Raw genomic sequence first — 20432 nt, 5'->3', positions numbered from 1 at the left:
GATTCAACAACCACACGTTGGCATGAATGCACTTATACAGTTAATCCTTTCTATCATGCGTTCGCTCGATTGCATGCGTCATCCCGGTCATTTCATTTCTTGTTTCGTTTTTCTTCTCTTCGCCTTATCCCTCTCTTGTGCTTTTTCTTTTCTCTCTCTTGTTTTTCCGCTCTTTTCTTTCTTCCCCTTTTTGTTTTTCCGCTCTTTTTCTTTCCTCCTCTTTTTGTTTTTCCACTCTTTCTTTCTTTCTCTCTTTTATGGTTTTCCTTCTATTTTCGCTTTCATTCTTTTTGTTTTCCTTTTGGTTATGGTCGAATCCTATGGAGATGGCCTACGTATCGTGACCCCGCACGAATCAGACCAAGCGTAGTTTGTGAAGATAAATGTAAAAACAGGGGTGGAAATAAAATGCTCAACTTTCATTAATAAACAGACTCTTACAAACTTGACATCTTTGTTTTGGAAAGAAACTAACAAACGCAAGCTGACAGCGAACCACAAACTCTAAACCTGCAAACATACTCAAATCAGAAAGGTAACGGACGTACAAAAGACTGACTCGAAATGGTAGACACTTACAGACACGGACTATGCATATTCTAGTGCTTCAAACTTAGGTATCCGCGGGGCGTCGTTCGGCCTCGTCGCGGGTCTAGGATCCAAATCCCTTTCAAGATGCTCTAACTCATTCATGGTTCGCTTTACATAGATCATCACTGCTAAGATAAAAGTAGTGCGGGTCATGTCTTCACAAACCCGGCACCTCCTGACAATAGCATGATCAATGGCTCTAATCCTGTCTTTTGTTTGCTTCTTTTCTATGAGCAAGCGTTTTATCTAATCGCTGCACGTTTTTAAAGCTCGGGAGTCTTGCGAGTGCTGGTCTTGCAGTTGTTGCACTTCTACCTCCATTTGGGCCAACAAGTTGTAACAATGCCCGCTTTCAGTTTCAAAGTCTCTATCCTGCCTAACTGCTTTACCCTCAAGGGCAACCACTTTTCTCTTTAAATTGGCAACAATTTTCTCGTGGTCCCTTTTCAACTGATTCAAGTATTGGCGACGCTCCTCGGTTCTTGTCGCCCACTGGGCCTTAAGTTCTGCCATGACCTTTTCAGATTTCCCTAACTCATTCCGCCGTTCTCTGACTTCGCTTTCCAATCTTTTTACCAATTGTTCATCGGACCGGCTCCTGGGTTGCTTATCAATGGTTATCTTCAACTGTCGGATCTGGGCCCTAAGTGCTTCATTTTCTTGGGCTAGTCTATTCTTTTCACCTTGATCCGCGGCCATCTGTAAACTGTTCTTGAATTTCAGACTCTCGACTTGTTGCTTTAATTTACCAATCTCAACTCGATAGCTTTCTTCCTTTGCTAACCACTCCCACTGCTCTTGGGATGACTTGGCGAAATCTTCGAGATGAGGTCTTTTAGCCGGCCTCCCATATGCCACGTCACCTCTGAACCATTCGTGATACCCTGGAGCAATTTCCCCTTTGACTCTATCAAGCACACAAGTGTTTTCCATCAGATATTGACACTCACTCCAAATTTGACGAACCTATTCCTCGGGGAATTGACCGTCAGGACTAATTTCGATCACTTGGGTACTCAAATCTTCATCTCTCGGTATTACTTGATATCTACCGAGTTGCCTTAGAACCCGATATTGTGCATAAGGTTGTATGTTTTTGAGTCCCATTAACAAAAAATACGGTCGGGCTACTGGCATATATATGACTTCCTCGACAGACAACCATCCAAGCACCCACTGTATCTGGCTAGCCTTGAGGTTCCAAAATAATAATGCCCAAGCCGTGATTCCTTCAGGTAGACTAGCCCCTTTGATTCTCGTACAAAATTCCCTTATACAAGTTTTCTCAGCCGAACCATAACTCAATAACTGAGAGCGCGGGCACAAATGCTCAATCATCCACATCTGTAACAATAAGTTACATCCCTCAAAAAATTTGCCCCCAGCTTTGCACGCAGTGAGAGCTCTGAAGATATCAGTCACAATCATAGGTGCTAAAGTGCTTTTCCCCATGGTTTGCAAGGTACTGACGATGCCTGCTATTTTCAAATCAATATTGCCATATTTCCTTGGGAATATTACGAGACCCAAAAAAGCTATCATAAATGCCACTCGTCTGTGGTCCTCCCATTTTTGTCGGCTATTTCTGCTGCACAGCTTAAAGTCTGGATTATTGAACCCGCCCACATGGCCATATCTATCATACATGAAGCGGAAGCTGCAGAAATCCTTTGCAAAATCTAGATGATGAACTGTTCGGGGTATTTTCAAGGAATCCAGGAATCGGTGTATGGTAATGGCCCTAGGAGCAATCAAGTATTTGAATCTCAATGGAGCTTGGTCAATTCCAATGTACCCCGCTATTTCTTCCAATGTTGGGGTGAGTTCGAAGTCTGAAAAATGAAACACATTGTGTGCCGCATCCCAATGGGCGACCAATGCCCTGATGATATCCCCCCGAGGTTGAATGTTTAATAAATCCGGAAGGTCTTTCAAATATTTTCTCGCTTCGTCTTGCCCTTCGTTACCCAAATCATTCCACCACAATTGCAGCTCAAAAGGGATTTTGGTCATTATTGAAAAAGGCTCATTTATCATCGTGCTCATCCTGCACATTTATTAAAGCGTTTAAGCAAAAGAAAACTAAAGAAGAAAGCTATCTATATTATTGACTCAAAAATTACCCCCATATTTCCAAATGAAGAACTCAATTCTCAATTCTAAAAATTTTAGATAAAAGACCCGATATTGCGACACGGCCTTCCTGCGCCTCTGGGGCGAAAGTTTTAAGGCTGTGAGGGTCAAAAATCAAAATACGACCAAATGTGGCTGTTTATGCAAAGTCAACCCTCCGGTGCCCTGTTTGGGAACATTTGGCTATTTTTGACAAAAACGGCATCACCTGGTTTATTTATAACAAAAATTAAAATTTTGATATTTTTGGTTATTTTTTGCAAAGGGGAGGTTGGACCCGATGAGGGTTGCCTACGTATCTCACACCCTGTGAGAATCAAACCATGCGTAGTTCGGGCAAATTAACCGAACTATTTTAAAACATGATTTCTATTTTTCCCTGGCAAGACAACCTATTTTCCTTTTCTGCTTTTTGAAAACAAGACAAAATGACGATTTTTTCATTTTCAACAACCAATAACACAATCTATTTTTCCAAATTAAACTAAAAGACTTCTTTTTTTTTTCTATATATTTTTTTTAGTAAAACAAAATAAAACACTTTTTTTTTTCAAAATTTCGGCAGAGTTTCACCAGTAATTGGTCATTGACTTTCCTAAAATAATCAATTAACTCCCTAACTGATATTTTATTTTTCACTCTTTTCTTTTTTTTTTTTAATTTTCCAACATTCCCGAGAAAAAAACCGGTCAACATGCAAGTTCGAAGCAAATATATGTACAGAGCGAGTAGGATGCATCAGAATGGTCTTTTCATTTCAGGTCGTTAGCCCTAGACGGACCCAACCCCTGTGTTGAGTCCCCTAAGTCAAATGCAACGTGATGCAAATAAGCGTTCCTACTAGGGATCCGGCATGAAGTCCCGTTATTCTATATTCAAAACCTGAGTCAGTGTACTAGACTGTGTACCCGAGCGGACAACTCGAGTCGAGGAGGGGGCAACTTACCGGGAACCAAAAGGCCATCCGGCTTCGTAACTTATCCGACCTCTTTCTTATTTCAGGGTATGACACTAACAGAATAAGGAGTCTCAACCAGTGAGCACATCCCCGGAGGTGAAGAGAGAAGGGTGTCGGCACAATTTATATACAGTTCAGATAATATCAAAGCGGTAACATTTAGCACATTCAGCACAAAACATGTAGGAAAATCAGATACAATTAAATACAACAATTTATCTAAGCTCGAATTCTGAACCCTGAACCAGAGATTCTGGGTTCGATCCCCAGCAGAGTCGCCAGAGCTGTCACACCTCCTTTTTCACTGCCTACACCCCCGGAAGAAGGGCATAAAGGAGTTTTTCCATTTAAAGGACAATCGGAACGGGATTTAATTATTAATTATTCAGAGTCACCACTTGGGAGATTAATGGTGTCCCAAGTCACCGGTTGAATCCTGTACCGAGGAAATTTATGACTCTGTTAACAGTCCGCGAACCATAAATCCGAGTAAGGAATTCTGTTAACCTGGGAGAAGGTGTTAGGCATTCCCGAGCTCCGTGGTTCAAGCACGGTCGGTTAACTGATGTATTTAATTTTATCTGATTTTGATACACGCTATCTTATGTGCCTTTTATTAATTTTGAACCGCTTTTATTATAATTATATTTTAGAAGAACTGCGACGTCGTGAAAATGCGTTTCGAACCGCGCCGCAATCAATGCACCCGTGGTTATCGACACATTTCGACTTCATCGAGATTTGGATTTGGGTCGCATCAATGCGCACCCGAGTTTAAGAAAGTGATTTAATTAAATCGTGCCTAAAGATACTAACGTAGTGTTACTTTGGGGAAAAGCCATGAAGTTCGCTAAACGGCCATCCCAAATTCTAATTATTTCGATAATTATTTACTAAGGGCTCCACATTTATTTATTTTGTGCGGTAAAGCTCTTTTCTATCATTATTATTTTATAAGAATTACGATGTCGCGAAAACGTGTTTCGAACCCCGTCGCAATCAATGCGCCCGTGATTGTCAATACATTTCGGCTTCATCGAGATTTGGATTTGGGTCGCATCAATGCGCACCCGAGTTTAAGAAAGTTTATTCAATTAAATCGAACTCAAAGATTCTAATGTAATAAGATTTTAAAGAGGACCATGGAATTTGCTAAATGGCCCTCCCAATTTCTAATTATTTTAATAGCCCATTGTTGACAGTCCGTGCATGTGAGTTATTCCGGTGAGGCTAGTAGCAATTCTGAAATAGCTACGATTTTCTACTTATTTGTATGCCTCTAAAAGGCTAGGTAATTTGGAAAGGGATTGCAATGAAATAAAATAAGGACCAAATTTAAAAGAGAACTGGGCCTGCCCGTGGCCTCAGCGTGATCCAAGCAGCTCAATGAGGATGGGTTTATTTCTATTGTAGCAATGAATCCTTATACTAAAAATGTGAATTCTCAGAATCCCTAAATGATTTATCCTACACATTGCCTATCACGACCTGCTGTTTTCAGTGAATTAATTTAATCATCAATGAGTTTGCTTCATGATTTCCAACTGATTTCTATACCAATTCACTTACCATAATTATGATCTTCCAAACGATTTCAGAATCTTAAAACAAAAGCAGACCTTCTATTACACTATAATGACAAAATACCAATGACTAGGCTAAATGTCATCAAACTTGCTCATGAATTTCATATCATGTACACAGGTCTAATTGCTTCTGATGACCAAGGGAACTCATACGAATTTTCAGATAAGCTCAGGCCCATGCTCGAAGCTTTTCAAATGTCCAGTTTAACAGTTCTAAACTATGCATCATTCAACATGTAATCTACCTTACTGAACAAATTTAATTATACATATTCTGCCACTTATATAACAGGAGACTACACTACTACTATCATTTAAAGATACAGGCTACTTTCAGTTGAATAACAGGCCTTGGAATACTTCATTTCAACTTCAATGAACATACATCATTGATATTCAGGGAGATGTACCTGGAAATTGGAATGTGACATAAAGAAAATCAGAAATGTAGGCAAATTCCCACAGATCAGCTTAACAAACTTCTAACACTTCCTTGACCCTCACAGCTGAAACCCAGGATTTAGTGATAAAGTTGTGAAACTATTTCAGATCTCCATATTTTGGTGTTTTTATTTCTGAATAACCTCAGAACTGAAGTCTTAACTCAGTTTTTTTTTTTAAAATGAAAGCTCAAATTAAAACTGTAAGGCTCAAGGCGGAAGAATGAGAGCAGACCCCCTTTCCCAAGGCATCTAATGCCCTTTTATAGGCAACCCCAAAGAGAATAAGCTAAATTCTGGTTTTCTAATTAGCCCCTCTCTATTTTCACTTTGGTCCCTCTATTTTTATCTTGCTAAACAAGTAACTGCAGTGTACTTATTAAGATTTACACTTGAAACCCATTCTAGAAAGTCCTAAAACATTCCTCTACCCATACAATACTCATACTGCCCTTCCCTATACCTTGATATTACTCTTCCTATCAGAACTACCCTTTTCCATACCCAGATTACCCCTGAGAGCCTTTCAGAATCACTGACCCTACCCTTATCCTTAATAACCAAAACCCAATACCCTAACCCAGTCTGAAAATAACTAAAATCAATTAGCTAACAATCAGAAACCAGCTAAGATTAATCAAATGACAATCAGAAACCAACTAAAATTAATCAACTAACAAACAAAAACCAACTAACCAGACTGACTGCCCCAATTACGTTCAATTAACCAACTCAATCAAACTAAAAATGAAATTAAACTGAACTTAAGCCACCACGATTAACATTAAAAGAACTTAAACTAATTCTTAAACCAAAACTTATACTCATTCAACTAATTAACAAACTCAGAGTCAACAGTAATTAACAGAATCTAACTATCACAATTAAACCATAAAATTAACAGAACAATAATGAAACAACGATTGCAAATAAAATTTTAATCATGCGAGCTAAAGAAGCAATGAAAAAAAAAAGAAAAGAAAAACTCACAAAGGCAAAAGGGGTTCCGGCCAGTCATGAACATCTGAATCCTTTCAGATTTTTGACGCGTAACATCCCTAACCATGTGTTCTTACACGAGAACACATGGTTAAGGGTGCTACGGTTCGAAATCAAAAGGATTTGATTTTAGGGTTTGGGCCGCGATTCTTAGATCTAAGATTTGGGTCATTTCAAGGTGATTTGAAAGGAAACAACCACAGATTAGTGTTGAGGAAAGGCTGGGGGTTGTAGGGTGTGATTTTGGGCCGATTTGGACAAACTTTCACTTGGCCGGAAAACTTCAAATCAAGATTCGAAGAGTTCCGGCCCTATTCGAGGCAAACCAACGGGTGTAATAGAAAGAGGAGGGTGAGGGGAGCCCATGGTGTTAATTTCAGGGTGAACGGCGTAGTTCGCGTTCACCGCCAGCAAGGGGTTTTAGGGCGGCGCGGATTAGGGTTTGGGGAGAAGGGGTGGGGTGAGGAAGACGATGTAAATGGGGGTAGGGGGGTCTGGTTTGGACACTTAAATACTAGAAACCTCGTTAGTTCCGTACCGTTGGATTGATGAGATCCAACGGTCCTGATCCAAGGGCCCTGAAACGACGTCGTTTCATTTTAGGGGGGGGGGGGGGGACCGGGTAGGGACTTGGGCTGGACTGAAACGGGGTGCTTTGAGGCATTTGGGCCAAAGGAATGCATGCAGAAATGGCCCAAATTTAAAGTTCCAAACAAACCCCTTTCATTGCATTTTTCAATTTTCTCTTTGCAATCTTGTATTATTATTTTTTGTATTTATTTTTCTGATTTTTACAAAGATGAGAAATTAAACTAACAATTAATCTACAACCAATTAATGCCTAGAATTAATCTTGATAACTATTTGCGACTGTCTCACAATTAAAATAATAACAACGTTAAAGTGAACTATTTTTTGTCATTTTCTTCACATCCTATTCGAAAACAAGTTAATGCCTAATTAATACTAAAGTATAAAATTAAATCCTAAATGCAAAATAAATACGTATTTTTGTATTTTGTAAAAATTAACACGCACAAAATAACAATTATCGGAAGATGACACCAAAACGCACAAAAACTGTAGAAATAAAGAAAAATTATTTTGTTTGGGATTTTGGGAATTATTCATATATAAGGCAAAAATCACGTGCTCACATCTGCTGCATGTCCTTAACTTTTGAACTTGTAACTGTAAGTTAAGGACTTCAGGACTACATGTCCTTAACTTTTGAACTTATATGTAAGATTATCATGTTCAAGATTCCTGGTATGAATTAAAGTTTATGCTTACATGTGGTATCAAGAGCCTTGATTGTTTGAACCGTTAATCTTTGTTTACTCGTATAGTATGAACGAAATCACCGTAGCTTTGATTGAAAAAAAAAATCTCTTCATCAAATATGCAAGAACATTAATATTCATGTTTTCTCTTTTCTCCAAATTTAGAGCCTTTGTCTGTGTCATATTATTTATATTAGTTGATGTTGTTGATGATACGACGAAAGAATAGTAGCTACTAAAAAATTAAAATAATGATTTTAGAGCTTATTTTCCCAAACTGTTTTGACATAATGGGGACGCTTCAGGCTGCGTCAGTTACAACGTAAGTATGTAATAGGTTTGGGAAGAAAAGCAATGGAAAAAATGGTAAAAATGTCTTCTCATATTAATTTTAATAGAGTAATGGCTATTTTTGCTCAACATTAGAATTGTTGGATAAAAAATAAATATCACCTTAAATAGTGGTTACTCCACGCCATTTCTACGTCAAACGTGAGGATAAGCCTGAACCTTGAGATTCAGTTGTTTTTTGCTGAATGAGGATGCATATATCCGACCCCTACTTATTTGGATTGAGGCGTAGTTGTAATTGGGAGCTATACTTGGAAGATTTTTGTCATATCTTAAGTTCATGCGCCAAGCCAAATCATGTCTAATGTGAAAACAACTACTATTAGGATTCATTTTAAACCTGTCCCATCAGGCATGCCAAAGAATCGTGCCTAGGGCTAGTTTTTATATATATCAAAGCCAAAAAACAAAGTGTTGACAAGTCTTACAAAATGTAAAAGCATAGCTAGTGAAAGTACATCGATCCTACTATCAAAATTGAGCAGGGTACTCGACATTGATATTACATTTAGAACAAGAGAATAACTATGCAAATGGATAATAAAATCTAGCCAAATGATAATGAAGTAAATTGAATCCCAAAGTGTGCTCCAAGCATTGTAGAATTGTCCAGTCATCGTGCTGCCTACTGGAGAATTGCACCTCCTAGCCACTCGACCAAATTGGTTCATTTGATATATGAAATGTAGATGAATACCTGGTCTAACAATCCAGAAGCCTAAACCATACGTATAAGCAGTTTCATTCTCTGTCCAGATTTTGTAGTCCATGTTGGTCATGCGATTTGTCATCCAATTTTTGCGTGTGAGCCTTACACGAAGCCATGTAAACCATACAACTGCACCTTCCTCATTTATCATAAATGATGTAGGTGCTTTGTATTCTCTTCCAATTGAGATCAAACATCCTGCAAAGTCAAGTGGAAACCCATGCCTCAATTTGTTGAAACTGGGCAGTACGTGCTTCATGCGGGTATCTTCAGGTATTGTGCATTGTGTAGCACTGTTGTTGACTTCTTCAAACATTTTGAATGAGCTAAAGGAGCAGTGGCCATGAGTACATATCTTCCAAGTATGATTTTCAGAGATAAGAAGTCCTAGCAGCTCCTTTTGATCCTTGCTTTTCAAACTTTTGCCCACCTCTGACATCCCTTCAATGGAATGAGCACAAAGTGCTAATACCACACATTGAAGATCTGCCAAAGGATAGTGCATGTATTGTCATGGCCCCAATTTTTCTCCGTGGGATATCGTGACGGCACCTATTCTCTAAGACTAGGTAAGCCTAACAAACATGCGGAATAACTGAAATAATAATCTAAAAGCTCAAAACATCAACAACTGTATGAAGTAAAAACTACAACTCAACATGTGCAACTCCCAAAACCCGGTGAAGTATAAGTCACAAGCTCTAGATACAATGTTGAACAGTCCTATACATCACACTCTATCAAGAAACATAAAGAAACAAGGAAGAATAGGATAGAAGGGGACTCCGAGGCCTGCGGACGTCGGCAGGTGTACCCTGAAATCTCTGATAGGCAAGTCACTCAACGCGCTAACACCGAGGTTGATAAGATGTACCTGGATCTGCAAAAAACATGTGCAGAAGCATAGTATGAGTACACCACAACGGTACCCAGTAAGTGTCAAGCCTAACCTCGGTAGAGTAGTGGCGAGGTCAGGTCAGGGCCCTACCAGATGTAATAAGAAACAAGGCAGAAGATATAATAATATAATAAAAATGACAGGGAAGTGAAACATTAAAAAGTTTATGGAAAGTAACAACCGGAAATCAAAGGAAACAAATACAACACGAAAGGAAACAAGAATCTTACATGTTAAAGAAAACAATAAGAAACAATACAGCAAATAGAGAAGATCAACAGGGACATTCCCGCGGTATCGCCTCGTAGTCCCAATCATAAAATAACTCAAAGCCTTTCCTTATATCACCTTGGGAGCCTTTATATGTTGTTTTGAAAATCTTTTCCTCGAAATAGCATCCCGCGTTTTAGCCGACCTTATCACGCCGCATGGCTTCTAGTAGTTCCCCTACTAGCCACGCATATCAAGCCCACCTTATCTCACCGCATGCGTTTCAACACCCAGATCTTATACTACCGCATGCGTATCAATAATCATAACGGCACGGCAGAAACCTCGTGCAAAATATAACAACCGCACGGCAGAAACCTTGTACAACAATAACAATATCACGGCAGAAACCTCGTGCAAACAACCAAACATCACCTCAACAATAACACGAGAACCAAAACACAACAACTAAATAAAATAAAGTTTCACAATTTACACCTTGCCTCAACAAAAACCACGACCTTGGTAACTCAACACCAAACTCAACAACAAGATATTTTAAAGATAGCAATTTCAAGTAAAGAATTACACGGTTAAGTAAGGAATTCAGAATCACGGAAGCAAGTGGTTCAACTAAGCATGTAATACAAGTTGCAAGTAAGAGATAAGACAAGTAGACATGTGAAATTAGGCTAAACATGATGACTATAACATGCTAAAGTAACTCAATTAAGGAATGAAAAGAAACTACCTAGCTAGAACCGAAATTTCAACATTTAGCCCATGCACGTACTCGTCACCTTGCGTACACGGCCTCCACATGTCACAAATTATCACAACAGTACCAAATCCCAAGGGGAATTTCCCCCACACAAGGTTAGACAAGTCACTTACCTCAAACCAAGCTCAATCAATCAATTAGAAGGCCCTTCCCTCGATTTTTCAACTCCGAACGGCTCGAATCTAGCCAAAACAATTTCATACTATAAATATAACTATAGGAAACTAGTTTAAATAATGAAATTATGATTTTAGCAAAGAATGGAAAAATCGCCCCAAAAAGTCAACCCGGGACCGCGTCTTGGAACCCGACCAAAATTATAAAAATTGAATACCCATTCGATATCGAGTCCAACCATACAAGAATTATTCAAATTCGATCCCATTTCACCTTTGAAAACTCAAGAATTTAGTCTAAGAACTTCTACACATTTTCCCTAATTATGAACTCCAAAACACAAATTAGAAGATAGAATTAACAGTAGATTCATGGGGTTTAGAAAAAAACGAGTAAAAAATCTTTACCCTAAAATATCCTCTGAAAATCCCTCAAAATCTTGCCTCAATCCGATCTCTCAAAGTCTCAAAAATGAAAATGAAGCAAACCCTCGAAAAATTCCATTTTCTGTCCAGTTATGTCGCATCTGAGACCTTACTTCCGCATATGTGGCTCCGCACTTGCGAAAAAATCATCGCATGTGTGGCCCTCATTTAGGTACTTAAAGCTTGCTTCTGCGCACGCCCCAAGCACACATGCGCTTGTGCTTCTACGGATGAAGTGTCGCACCTGCAACCACAATCGCTCTAGCGCTTCTCCTCACTGCAGAAGCGAAGCCGCTTCTGCGGATCCTTTTTCGCACTTGCGAGTAATGGCCTGGGATGCCTCCTCCGCTTCAGCTCTCCCTCACACGCACATCCGAGTCCGCACCTGCGGTCATATCCTCCGCAGGTGCGATGACACCAGAAGCTGTGATTTTTCAAAAAATGCACAAGTCCAACAAGTGATCCGATATCGATTTGAATCACACCCAGGGCCCCCGAGACCCCGTCCGAGTATCCCAAATAGTTACAAAATACCTAATGGACCTACTGGAGGCAAAAAATTACATCAAACAACATGAATTCAATAAATCGCAACCCACATTCAAGCTTAAGCAACTATGAACTTCCAAATTCCGGAACCAACGCCGATTCATACCAAAACAACTCCAATTGGTACCAAATTTTGCACACAAGTTATAATTGACATTACAGACCTATTTTAACTTCCGAAATCAAAATCCGACACCGATATCAAAAACTTCACTCCCGGTCAAACTTCCCAAAATTCCACCAATTTTCCAACTTTCGCCAACTCACACCGAAATGACCTACAGACCTCTAAATCAACGTCCGAACACGCTCCTAAGACCGAAATCACCATACGCATCTATTAGAACCATCAAAACTCTATTACGGAGTCGTCTTCACATAAGTCAAACTACATAAACTCCTACGACTTAAACTCCCACTTTAGGGACTATGTGTCCCATAACACTCCAAAACTCTCCCAAAACCAAAACCAAATACCCTGGCAAGTCCCATAACCACAAAAATAAAATAGAGAGAGCGGTAAATAGGGGATCAGGGCTAATATACTCAAAATGAACGGCCGGGTCGTTACATGTATACAGTAGATTTTCATGCAAAAAAGAACATAGAGTTACTAATAAAAAGGACCACCATGCTCTCCTCCATAAGGACTTGAGCATGATGTTAATTTGCTCCCCCTTCCTTGTACTCCATCCTCCATCTAGTGATCACATCCATGAAAATTAGCTCATAGCAACCTTTATTCGTAGATATGCGCATTGTAGTTTATCACTATTCATAATCTTCTATCTTGTGCCTCCAATTTATCAAAACTGTGTGCTTTAATATAGCCATTATCAAGGGCATAATTAGCTAAGTAATCAACCAACTTATTGCCCTCTCCCATGGAATGTGAGACCCTAACATTACACCTCTCCATTATACCTTTGATCTCCTCAACATATGCAACCACTGCCCAAGGTGCAATCCATGTGCCCTCTACTATATTCTTCAATAACATGGAATTAGTTTGCACCAAAATATGTATGTACCAAGCTGCACACAATATCTCAATGCCTCCAGTATAGTAACAACTTCCATGTTAGTAACCTCCTGTATTTCCTTACCTAGTGCAAACCTAACATCTCCTTCTTTATCCCTTAATACAAACCAAATCGAGCTCCTGCTTGGTTTTCCCCTTGATGCCTCATCAGTATTGACTTTTATCCGGCCTTGAGTAGGAAGATCCCAAAACACCAATGTCACTTTCAACTGTGAAGTATAAATCTCTAGCGTATGCAATAAATCTGGCAACTTGTGTGGAACATTTTGTAGGCTTGACTTCCTTACTTTGACCAATGCTTGGAGTGTAGATGACACTTGATAGATCACTTTGTTGACTGAGACAACTTCCCCATGCTTATAGCTATTTCTTCTCTTCCAAAGCTCCCATAAAATGATGGAAGAAAGTGCCTGGAAAATAGGTTTTAGCCTAGAAACAACCTAGGCAGTCCAACATATAATTACTGCCTGCTGCAAAGATAAGCCATCCATTGACATGCCTGCATTTGAAAGAAAATAGTACCACACTGTATGAGTTGCATAGGATTTGTAGAATACCTGAGCCAATATCATCCGGATTAAGGCAACACTAACATCTAGAAGATATACAATATCCCATTCTCCAAAATGTATCATCAAGAGGTAGCTTGCCTTTCAAGATCTTCCACATAAAGAAAGCTATCTTAAAAGGCAAACCCTTCGCCCATATATTTTTATATGCAATGCTAGAGTCTTCTTCTCCTAAGATATTCCCAGGCATATTTGATAGTAAAATTACCCCTGGCCTCCAACATCTAAAAAGGTCTATCAAAATCTTCATGTAGCACTAGAGGCTTGACATTCTCAATAACATGTAGTGCCAAATCATAAGGAAGAATGTCCATCAATATGTTCTCATCCCAGACTCCCCCCTGTACCACCTTATAAACATTGTGAATAGATACATCACAATAAAAGTCATGTGGAGTAATGAAATACAAGGCCCCTAAATCTGTCTAATTGTTAAACCAAAATAAGGAAGATCCCATTCTTGGTTGCCATATTATTTGATGCTCAATGTCATCTCTACATTCCAACATCTTCTTCCAAACATGAGATCCGTCTTTACATGGTACCATCATAGCATTTAATTTCTTGCAATATTTCTGACTAATGAAATAACTCCATAAGGTAGGTTTAGTTCTAAAGTTTCACCAAAAAGTTTACAAAACAATGCTTTGGAGACATCATGAATTGATCTAAACCCTACCTCTCCTTCTTCACATGGTTGGCATAATGTGTCCCAAGAAGTCCAATGCCTACTCTTTCCTCCAACTGATTTACTCCAGAAAAATTGTGCAAACATTTTGTGCATCTTGTTAATAACAAAAGAGGAAATTAAGATTCACAGCTGACAACAAATGTATTGGTATACTTTAAAAAATATGTGATATCAAAATTGTCCGACCACCAATAGAGAGTAATTTACCTTTCCACAATTGAAGTTTGTCAAGCACCTTGTTGATGAGACCATGATATTAGTCCACTCTCGTCCTTGCATAAAAAATGGGGCAGCCTAGATAGGTGAAAGGAAATTCCTGCCTACCTACTCCAGTAATCCTTTGAACCTTGTTCACCACTTTAATACTTATAGAATGATGCATGTATACTGTTGATTTGACCTTATTAATTAACTTTCCAGAAGCCATTTCATAAGCATTCAAAACCTCCATGATCAATTATAGTGAAGTTGCATCTTATGAAAAAAATATTATGACATCATAAGCATAAGCAAGATGATTGATCTTTGGATTCCATTTTGATAAACCAAATCCACAAAAGTATAGATTCAAATCTAGAGCATTCAATTCCCTTGACATAGCCTCTGCAACTAGAATGAACAATGTAGGTGACAAATGATCACCTTACTTGACTCCTCTAATGGATTTAAAAAATCCATAAGGCTGGCCATTGATCAACACAGAATACTAATTATTTGAACTATACCATACATTGTCCGAATAAATCTGTCACAGAAACCTATCTTCCCCGACACCTTAGTCATGAATAACCAAGAAAGCTTGTCATATGCTTTGTCATGTCTAATTTGATCACAATATAGGTCCAGCCTTTGTCCTTAGCCTAATGTCAGTAATTATTTCTTGTGTCAATAATACATTTTCAACAATATTCCTACTTTTGGCAAATCTATCTTGTTCATCTGAGATACGTGTAGGCAGTAAATTGACTAACCTTTCATGAATAACTCTAGAGAACACCTTATTGATGAAATTGCGAAGACTTACAGGCCTCATATCTGAAATGTGATCACTTCCTTTTTCTTAGGCAAAAGTACTAAGTTTGTGTGAGTCACAAACTTAGGTAACTCCTGTCCATTGAATAAATCCATCACCACAGAAAAAATATCACCTCCTATGATCTCCCAACAACAATAAAAGAACTTACCAGTGAAGCCATCAGGTCCTCCAGCACTATTTCCATTTTGACCAAAAACAACATACTTGATTTCTGATTTTGTAGGTTGTCTCACAAGGTCTTGATTGTTCTCCATAGTAACCATGCTAGGGACATGGTCAATAATCCCAAAAACATTAGGGACACTATTTTCATGAAATTGAGCTTGAAAGAACTTTACTTCCTCCTCTACTATTGGGTCATTGCCCTCAATCCAGTTGCCTTCACTATTTTGAATCCTCTTTAATTGTAATCTTCTTCGCCTCCCATTAACCTGAGCATGAATGAGTCTTGTGTTTCCATCCCCATCCTTAAACCATGTCATTCTTGATTTCTGCTTCCAGAATTCTTCCTCAAGTGTTTAAGTACCTGATGAGATTTGCCTGTACTTTTTGGAGCCTTTCTCTATTGAGCTGAGTAGGATTGAGTTCAAACTGAGCTTTATGCACCAATACCACCTCTTCCAAACTAGCAACCTTCTGAAAAATATTCTCATAAGTAGCTTTACTCCACACTAAAAGAGCTCTCTTTAACTTCTTCAATTTGTGATTGAAAATAATGAAAGGATTAGCACTGAAGTCAACATGCCAAGTTTCCTTCACAACATCTTGAAAAGTAGCATGATCTAGAAGTTAAGGAAGTTATTGTTGTTTAGGTAATTTTATTTATTGCAAAAGAACATTAAGAAATTGGTATCCATTGGTTCGATGGTAAGCATGCCCGTTTGTTAAGTTAAAATAGAGCCGATTCAATTTTGGAACCTCCTAATGCCATCAGCGACATTTGCATGAATCAGTCTGCTGAAATCTCAGATGTTACTGAGAACAAAGTTCAAACACCTTCCGTGCACCAAGTCCATCCGCTACATCTCCCACCTCTCGCGCAAGCCCCGCCACCGCAACTCCATTCCACTGTCACAGCAACAAGACCCTCATGCCCTCCTCAAGGAAGACCCAGTCGAAATCCTCTCTAATCTCTGGATCAAAACTTTCTCTCAACCCCAAAACCTATTCACTAACATTACCGGTTTTCTCTCAAAGCTCGATCTCTGGGTCCTCGCTTACCAACGCACCTATGCTCATTTCACTGGCTCTTTCCCACCCCGCAACGCTCTCCACTCCCACGTCTTATCCGACCTCTCATCCCTCCGGAATACTGTTATCCACGGAAAATTCCTTTGGAACGCAAAAACCCACCAATTGATTCGCGGCCCTAATGAAAAACCCATTACGGAACAGCTCTCTAGGCGCCAGCTTCACAATATACTGACTTCTAAAACGCCGCCGTTTCAGGACACTGTGGTACAACAAGTTTTACTCATGATTCTTGAACCCATTTTTGAGCCTAGGTTTTCATCAAAGTCCCATGCTTTTCGTCCCGGTAGGAATCCGCATACTGTTGTTAGGACCATCAGAAGTAACTTTGCTGGTTATTTGTGGTTCTTGAAAGGAGATATTAGTGAGGTTTTTGATGATGTTGATGTTAATGTTGTTATGGGTAGTCTTGAAAAAGCTGTGAAGGATAAGAAAGTGTTGAACTTGATCAAATCAGGATTGAGAGCTCCCGTGAGGAGCCGATTAGGAGAGGAGGAAGACGAAGAAGAGAAGAATAGTAAGAAAAGAAAGCAAGGTCGGACGAAAAAGAGGATTTTGAATGAGAATGACCGTAAGCCAGACCCTTATTGGTTAAGGACATTCTTTGATTTTGCTCCACAGGAGGCTGCTAAGATACCCAATTATGGTTGTTGTGGAATTCTTAGTCCTTTGCTAGCTAATGTGTTTCTTAGTGAGCTCGATCATATGATGGAACAAAAAATAGTTGAGTTTTTTAGGCCTTGTGAGCGAGATGCGATATGGAAATATTCTATGGATGATGGTTGTCATAATCCTGCGTGGCCTGAGTTTGTTCCTTCAAGTGGGAAAGAGAAGACACGGAAGATGGATTTTATTAGGTTTGGTGGTCATTTCTTGGTTGGAATTCGAGGGCCTAGACAGGATGCGGTGGAAATGAGGAAAGAGATAATCGAATTTTGTGAGAGGATATTTGGGGTTAGATTGGACAATTCAAAAATAGAGGTGGAGCATATTAGTAGGGGAATTCAGTTCTTGGATCATATTATTTGCCGTCGTGTAATTTATCCGACTCTACGTTACACAGCGAGTGGTGGTAATATAGTGAGTGAAAAAGGTATAGGGACTTTGCTCTCTGTCGCTGCTAGCTTGCAACAATGTATTCGCCAGTTTCGGAAGCTCAAGCTTGTGAAAGGTGATAGGGATCCGGAGCCACTGCCTTGCACACCAATGCTTTACTCAGGTCAAGCTCATACTAATTCTCAAATGAACAAATTTCTTGAGACAATGGCTGAGTGGTTCAGATATGCTGATAATCGGAGAAAAGTTGTTGGGTTTTGTGCTTATGTGGTTCGCAGCTCTCTGGCTAAGTTATATGCTGCCAGGTATAGACTGAAATCTCGTGCCAAGGTTTATAAGATTGCCTCCCGTGATTTAAGCCGTCCATTGAGGGAGCACACCAACAATTCTGCACCTGAGTATTCAGATCTTTTGAGGATGGGACTTGTTGATGCTATTGAAGGTGTTCAGTTTTCCCGCACGTCTTCAATCCCATCATGTGATTATACTCCGTTCCCAAGGAACTGGATCCCTGACCATGAGAAGGTGTTGTGTGAATATATCAACTTACAGGATCCTAAGTTTTTCTGCCAGCTGCACAAGTCAGTTAAACAGCACGGTATATGTTTGCCTCAAGATGAGATATCTGATATTGTGTGGGAATATAAGACTCTTGGGGTGCGAAGCTTGTCACAGAGGTTATGTGGTGACAAGGGGATGGAAAATGCTTCTCAGGAAGTAATGGCGGCATCATGAACCTGGCATGAGATATGCAAGTTAATCAATAGATGTTGCTATTGGTGGTGCCAACTGGCTTCTTATTTTAAGAAACTAGATGATCCATGTCTATCTTGTGATTGATAATTTTAGAGCTAGAAGTTGATCTTATATAACTATCCTGGAGAGCAGATTAAGCTTGATTACAGTGAGCAGATTCCTTTATGAAATAAAAACTCAAAAACATTCATGTGATGGACTTGGATAGGTATGAGGGAAGAAAGAAGTTACATTTTCTGAAATTTTTTGGTCAAGACAGATTTATGAGATCATTGTTTAGTAAGTCTATTGTAAAATTGCTAATTCATGTTGTTGAGACTTGAGTGGAATAGCTGCTTTGAAAATGCATCTATAAGTTGGATGAGTTTATGAAATGAATATATTGTTGACACATGGCAGATGTGCTTTTAGCTTCAGACTCAAGCCCTAGCCATCTCACACTCCCTACCACAGGAAGAATAGCTTCTTTTGAAACGTATCTATAAGTTGGATGAGTTTCATCAGGGACATGCATTCTCAACACTTGAGAGATCTGCTTTTATCCTCCCCCATGGATACTCTGTGATCTGCTGCAGTGGAATGAAGCAGAGCATGAATATCCTACCAAGCTGAATTAAAGTGATGGAGTTCTTGTGACTGATGGCTCAGAAGTTATGCTGAAATAAATGAAGCCAACAAAAATAAAAGTTGCATTGCCTAGACATTTCCTGCAGCAGAAAAAAAGTTCATCTTCAGCTTGAAATGCCCATAATATAGTAAAGGGAGAGCTTAAGGGTTGCCTACACATTTTCTGCACAAGGATGATTAGCATAGCTTTGTAGAAATGATTCTGTAAACAACGATTCCTCGCTCTTCACTTTGGTAAGCTCCTCATTGACATCATTAGTAATTTCCTTACTCTGCTCATTGATAACATCTTGCTCTATTTGCCAAAGTTCGTATCTTGGCTTCTTTTACTTGAACTAAACTAAACCTGGGTTGTGTGGCATAGGAGTATGCATCTGCCATTACGCAATTGGCCTTTTTGGAGTAAGAATTTTGCAAAAAATGTTAGGTCTTTCCTATGGGTAGCTCCTCCATGATGAAATGTGACTTTTCTGACCATTGTTAAGCTATGCTGCTTGGACCCTTCAAAATCCACGCCGCACCCGTTTCGATCCGACACTATTTGGGTGTGGGTATGGATCCACATGGAAATTTGGTCAACTTACCTAGGGTGCTTTTGGCTACATCTCTGACCAAGAAGTGTGTATATATATATATATATATATATATATATATACATACACACACACCGAGCCTACTATGGTCGAGTGCACACGGGGTTCGGGAAGGGCTGGAACCCCAAGGTGGTGTGATGTAGGCAACCTACCCTGATGCAAGTATTAGTGGCTGGCTGATTCTATGGCTCGAACTCGTGTCCTATAGATCACACAGAGAGAACACTTTGCCAATACATGAGATATCTTATGAATAAAATCTTAGGTACCATTTAAAGAATTAAATTTAGTTTAGTTTAATAACTTTAACTAATCGAAATATAAATCTATATGTTGTAATATACTCCCTCCGGTCCACATTAAGTGACCAATTTGCTTTTTTATTTTGGTCCAAAATAAGTGTCATTTATATAATCAAGAAAAAATTCAATTTGTTTTTCCAAAATTACCCTTATGTATGTATCCCTAAAAAGTCATTTACTCATATTTGATAAGAGAATGTGAAGAGAAGTAAGTGCTACTATAACTATGCTGCAATATTTAATTAAGGGTAGTTTAGTCACACTAACTATTTTTGTCTAGAATTTAGTATTTCCTTAATGGGTGTGCCCAAGGCAAAGTGGTCACTTATTGTGGACTGGAGGGAGTACATTTATTGGCCCTATTGCAGCACCGATGTCCGCACTTGGATCCATATCCCTGAATCCAAAAATATATGTGATGAAGAATTCGAGCTTTAGATCCGCACCTGAGTCCGAGCAACATTGTTGATGAGAATCAA

The 20432-nt window shown here is 39.2% G+C and overlaps 2 protein-coding genes across 7 annotated transcripts; one reads left to right on the top strand and one right to left on the bottom strand.

Moving 5' to 3' along the window:
• Positions 1-8699: 8699 nt before the first annotated feature.
• On the bottom strand, positions 8700-17498 carry LOC107809421 (uncharacterized). 6 transcript variants are annotated; one of them, XM_075249329.1, is made up of 4 exons: positions 15517-15850; positions 14540-15439; positions 14321-14425; positions 8700-13571 (listed from the first exon to the last, which is right to left on the bottom strand). In XM_075249329.1, the coding sequence occupies exons 1-2, from the start codon at positions 15848-15850 to the stop codon at positions 15429-15431; spliced, it is 345 nt and encodes a 114-aa protein (XP_075105430.1). In that variant the 3' UTR covers positions 8700-13571; positions 14321-14425; positions 14540-15428. The 6 variants fall into 6 exon arrangements, with proteins under 6 accessions (XP_075105430.1, XP_075105433.1, XP_075105431.1 ...); XM_075249332.1 differs by lacking the exon at positions 14321-14425 and having other exon boundaries at positions 8700-9930; positions 11053-11121; XM_075249330.1 differs by lacking the exon at positions 14321-14425 and having other exon boundaries at positions 8700-11121.
• On the top strand, positions 16338-19313 carry LOC107809420 (nuclear intron maturase 1, mitochondrial-like). Its single transcript, XM_016634052.2, has one exon. It carries the CDS (start codon positions 16338-16340, stop codon positions 18408-18410), a length of 2073 nt encoding a protein of 690 aa, XP_016489538.1. The 3' UTR covers positions 18411-19313.
• The last annotated feature ends 1119 nt before the right edge of the window (positions 19314-20432 follow it).

Source organism: Nicotiana tabacum, chromosome 3, assembly GCF_000715075.1.
Source record: "Nicotiana tabacum cultivar K326 chromosome 3, ASM71507v2, whole genome shotgun sequence".
Classification (NCBI taxonomy): domain Eukaryota; kingdom Viridiplantae; phylum Streptophyta; class Magnoliopsida; order Solanales; family Solanaceae; genus Nicotiana; species Nicotiana tabacum.
The sequence above is the reverse complement of the archived record's forward strand: the minus strand, read 5'-3'. Positions and strand labels throughout refer to the sequence as shown.